The 5,236-nt window shown below is 41.2% G+C and overlaps 1 protein-coding gene across 1 annotated transcript; it reads left to right on the top strand.

Moving 5' to 3' along the window:
* The first annotated feature begins 3,186 nt into the window (after positions 1–3,186).
* Positions 3,187–4,961, top strand: LOC105311158 (complement factor H-like). Its single transcript, XM_011387179.2, has 3 exons — positions 3,187–3,408; positions 4,141–4,335; positions 4,762–4,961. The coding sequence occupies exons 1-3, from the start codon at positions 3,204–3,206 to the stop codon at positions 4,944–4,946; spliced, it is 585 nt and encodes a 194-aa protein (XP_011385481.2). The 5' UTR covers positions 3,187–3,203; the 3' UTR covers positions 4,947–4,961.
* The last annotated feature ends 275 nt before the right edge of the window (positions 4,962–5,236 follow it).

The raw sequence follows: 5,236 nt of genomic DNA, 5'->3' as shown, positions 1-5,236 counted from the left end.
TTCTCTAGAGAGAGAGACGCCAGGGTCAGCACTCTGTTTCAAAAAACAGTTTGCTAAAGATCAGTGTAAACAGAGGTTCACCCCAAATTAGATACACATGCGCTCTCTCTGGCAACAGGCTTCATTTATTGACATGCATTTTACATTAACTAGGTACGGACAAGTCTCTTATAAAGAGAATTCCACTCTCTGTGCCTCAGCTAATTATATCACAAACACTTATTTTCTTCGTAGTACAATGGAAAGCTCTACCTACTGATAATGATGAATTCTACAAGAGTATGTCTTGTCTCTAAGTCTATAGGAAATTTGAAACTAAAATACAAGACATTTCAAAATAAAATAGTCTGGACCAAATACTTACATTTTCTTCCCTCTGGTCTATGACTTATATGTGTCAGGGGTTTTATCTGAAGGTACTTTGTCAAAACTTTAGTCTCTTATCCACTCAGGGACAGTCTCTGACAACAAGTCACTTACAGGAATAATTACAAGTACCAAGACCTGCTAAATAAAAGCCACCTTTGATCCAATTTCATCCATTTCCTATACAAACTGTATTTTCTACTGTTTCACAGCATAGGCTAAAACTGATTTATCATTCTCAAGTTGATTGTTTCTAATAGGAGGGGAAAAAAAACAACGTGGACTTACACATTTAGTCTCACCTGTTATTATTTTTGGATAGAGAAACGTGCCCTGGGAATGTTTTAATAGCAATATATATTTTCGTGGAGATGATGAGAGTAGGGAATTAAAATGTATCAAGAGATTTATATGCACCGCTTGAAAGTAACCACCAAAAATTCTTCCACTCTGAATTAATTTAACAAAATTCACTTAACTATTTGGTTGGGCTCTCGTGATTTTTATATTTCATGGCTTTTGACTTACAACATTTAGTAATAAGTTCAACTATACTATAACATGAAAACTAAGATATGTACACCGGACTGCAATGAGTATATGAAAATATATGGATATAGCAGATGAAGGGAGAGAAAAAAATAAATGAACATATTTAAGGTTTATATGAGGTTAGCGTAAATTAATTCAAGTAAATATGAAAGCATATTTACTTAAAACTTGTGTTTAGGTGGTCACACACTTTTTCTATTATTTTTAGTATGATTGTTGTTAATATAAGTATGTCATGTTAGTAATAGAGACATTAACAAAGCTTATTCCGGCAGAATGGAGCGTGAGTTTAAGACCAATCACGAGACTACTGTGATGCCTCTGGGAGCCGAATGCACACAGTGAAACTAAGATGTGGAGAGGAAGAGATATAGAAGCATTAATGACAACAGAATATGGTGTCTGAACACTGCAGTGACGGGCAGGCAGGAATGTGGGATAAATTCCTAGGCTTCTGCCATGGAGTTCTTGTGTTGGAAATTAAAATGTCAAACACAAGAGGAAAACTATATATTGAAAGAAGGATGATGCCTTAGTTTGACACACGTAAGGTGGATACGCCTTAGAATTGCACGCATGGAGCTGTCCAGTGTGAAGCTGCCCTTGGATAAATGGGTTTGAATGTCACAGAAGAAGTTGTTAGCATAATGGTGGTGGCTTTTTATCATGGAAGTGTCTTGAGTCACACAGAATCCGAAGAGGAAAATGACAAAGTCCAAGATAAATACTCCGTGTAGAACCAAAGATAGTCATTCACCCAATCTCTACAGAGTCTTCAAGGGAGGCTGTTTCTGGGGGTGGTGATAAGAGCCGACATGAAGATCTAAAGGATCCTTCAGGAGACAAGGAATAGAAAGCGCACGAGGTAGGATTAAGCTTGGCATGTGCGAAGACCAGACAGAAGGTTCATGCGTGCGTGATACAGAGTGTAAGTAGGCACGTGGTGGAAGATGAGATCTGAATTCGCGGGACCGAAGATTAAGTAGCGTGAAGAGAGAGGGGCAGCTATAAGTCGGATAAATGAAATAAAATAGTATTGTTCAGGCCAAGAGAAGGAGACGTAGGAGAACATTAGGAAATAAGGCGTTGGAGAACTTTAAAACGTCAGGGATCCACTGTGCCAAACGTCACAGAGGATTTTTATCTATTCAGTTCAACGAATGATTCAGGAGCCCATAATGTGCACTGGCCACTGTGATATGTAGAATACAAAGATTTGGGGATTTGGACACTGGAGGACATTGGTGGCTTTTGTCAGGGCAGTGCCGGCACATGGAGATGTCAGAGGTCAGAGAGCAGTAGGTTGAAAACTGAATAGGAGGTTGAAAGCGGGGCACAGCAGTGGTGAAATGGCATTTTTAAGGATCTCGGTTGTGAAGCGGAGAAGCCAGGCAGCACGTCAGGTGAATGCGGACGAAGGGTTGTAGGAGGAGTTGAAAACTGGAGAAGCTCGCACAGCCATCAGAGAGTGGTCAGGAAAATACGGGCAAGGGACGAACGAACAGTGGCGTAGAGGAGAAAGAAAGGTTGGAGAAGCCAGCTTGGGTAAGAAGAAAACATCCTTATCATCAGAGACCAAGGGAAAGGCTTAAGTTCAGACACGGCCAGTGTTAAAAAAAATATGGAGAAGTCGGAGGGAACCCACAGCTGTTAGGCTGAGTTTTCTGTGACCGCGCGGACTTATTATCTGTTGACGAAGGACATTTGTGTTAGGGGACGAGTAAAATGGGGAGACTGTTGGTCACTTACGTTGCGAGATAGAATAGGAAGTAAATTAGGGACAGATAAATGGATTTCAGGCAATGCGGAACATTCAACACAGGTTTAGAGTCAAAAATACAGTATGGCACCAATATAAAAACATTTCTACAATAGTTAAAAGGCATAATATTTTATTAGGAAAGGATTATTGCAAATCGAGCCACATTCATTTCATTACCCTATGCAAGTCAAATAAGCGATTCAGGATATTTGTCAACAGCCCTTAAGGGAACTTCAGGAGCCAAGAGGTGAGGGCCATGGGAAGAACAGCGGAGGGGCATATGACGCTGTCATTGCCACATACGGCCACATCGTGTCCTATGCGATGGCCTTGGAGAAAGCAGATTCGAGAGTGCAGGGGACATAATACATCGGCTGAGAATTGTGGTCAAGGGGACCAGAGATGTCGGGGAGGGACACGAGGCCGGGCTCGCTTAACGCCACTGGCCGAGGGGTAAGGACAGAATCACAACGCCCTCTCCCTTTACTTTCGTGACCTTGACTGTTTTCACGGGAATATCGTGATGACTGCGTTACCCACATATCCTTTTACAGAAATGACATGTGATCCTCCACATATTGCAAATGGTGGCTACAGTCCTAAAAGGAACACATACAGACTCGAGGATGAAGTCACATACTGGTGCAAAGATGGCTTTTATCCCGTGACCCGAGGATCCACGGCCAAATGCACGAGAACCGGCTGGGAGCCGCCTCCACGATGCAGCTGTAAGTTCCAGGCACGTCTTGACCTGCTTCTTAACTCTGAAATTGCTTTCTCTGAAACACGCAAAAATGGAGACCCGGAAGGTCCAAATGTTTGCCTTATGTCAATGCAAAGCAGAGGATTTTCGAGGCTTCTTTGCTTTTACAAAGCAGCCAATGACAAGTCGGAAAAAACCATATCATTGTAAGTGAGAAACCCATTTTTTGGCTCTTCAGTGTTAAACATGTACGTGTGTGTACTTGTCTATTTCTCTCACTAATATAATTGTGATGTCACAACTAAATGATATGATTGTGACAGCGGAACATAAATATTGGGGAAGAATGCCGACATTTAAGCCCAGGCATATTCGAAGCCGAAGGCCGAGTGGATCTTCCAGTGTGACCCCAGAGAGGGCGCTCTTATCACCATGAGACAGCTGGCTCGTGTGTGACAGTCATGTACAAAACGATCACGTGTTTATTAATCAGTTTATCGAGACCAAATCAACATACAACATTATGTTACATTCGAGTGTGCCACGCAAGGATTCGATGTTTGTACGTATTGTGAAATGATCACAAACACGCCTTATTTCTACCAATTTCTTCACTTTCTTTGTCCTAGAAACCCTAATGCGACGAGTGTCATTATGTTAATGAGAGAATGTAATTCACCACTGAACGATGTATCTCTCGTTTGATATTAAGGTGAAACCTTATTCACGCTGTTTTTTTGTTTGTTTTAATTGCCAGTTAAACAATGTGATATTCCGAAAATAAAACATGGAAGCCTATATCGTGAAATTGTGTACAGTCTATACTTTCCAGTAACTGTAGGAAGATGGTTTTACTATTCCTGTGATGCCGGCTTTGTGACTGATTCACAAGAATTCTGGGACCGCATCTCTTGTACACGGGCTGGATGGTCCCCAGCAGTGCCCTGCCGCAGTAAGCAAACCCCTTCGTAACAGTGCACGACTACGAATTTCAGAGTGGAGAGAAACACACGTGCGCACAGCTACGCCTGTGTGACGAAAGCAAGGTCAGGGGACGAGTCCTATGAGCGTAACAAGCGATGGAGGTTCTTCCTCGTCTGAGGAGCATTTCATTAAAAAACAGGAGAGCTAAGAATCCTGTGCCAGAATACCTATATCATTCACACATATTTAAATTATAAATACTACAGACAAGTGATATTGAATATTCACTTTTCTTTCTTAAAGAACACTGGGTAGTAGCTTTAGTTTTTCGTAAGCGCTGTATGATTTCTGGATGCTTATGAATTCCAATTTAAATACTGTAAAGATAATTTTTAATTTGCTATTTTGACCAGATGTATGAATTTTTTTTTAATGATCATTTTATGTTTCTTAGGACAATGTATTTTCAATTATTTGGAAAATGGATATTCTCCATCCCGTCAAACAAAACACATACAGGGTGACTCGATAAAAGTCGACTGCTACCCAGGCTTCACTCTTCAAAATAAGCAGAGCTCACTGACCTGCACGGAGAGCGGCTGGGACCCACCTCCCAAGTGCATCGCTGTTAGTAAGTAAACTGGTCTGACGTCCCAGTCTGTCTGTGATTTTCTAATATTCACCTATAAACTCACCTCTTCCTGTGGCAAGATGTGGACATCGACTTTTATTCTGTCGATGGACCTATTTGGTTTCATTTTTCCCTAGCGTGTATGAGTACACACACAATTCTTTTCGATACGTATTTTGAAAAAACAAATGAGCCTCTTGATAGACATTAGTGAAGAAAAACCAGTAAAAGAACGTCAAAGTGGATGCCCATAATCATAAAGTGGTATCATCAGCCTGATGGCACAACAGGGATGTCT

Source organism: Pteropus vampyrus, unplaced genomic scaffold (genome assembly GCF_000151845.1).
Source record: "Pteropus vampyrus isolate Shadow unplaced genomic scaffold, Pvam_2.0 Scaffold1000000934, whole genome shotgun sequence".
Taxonomy (NCBI): domain Eukaryota; kingdom Metazoa; phylum Chordata; class Mammalia; order Chiroptera; family Pteropodidae; genus Pteropus; species Pteropus vampyrus.
Note: the sequence above shows the minus strand (reverse complement) of the source record. Positions and strands in the feature narration are given on the sequence as shown.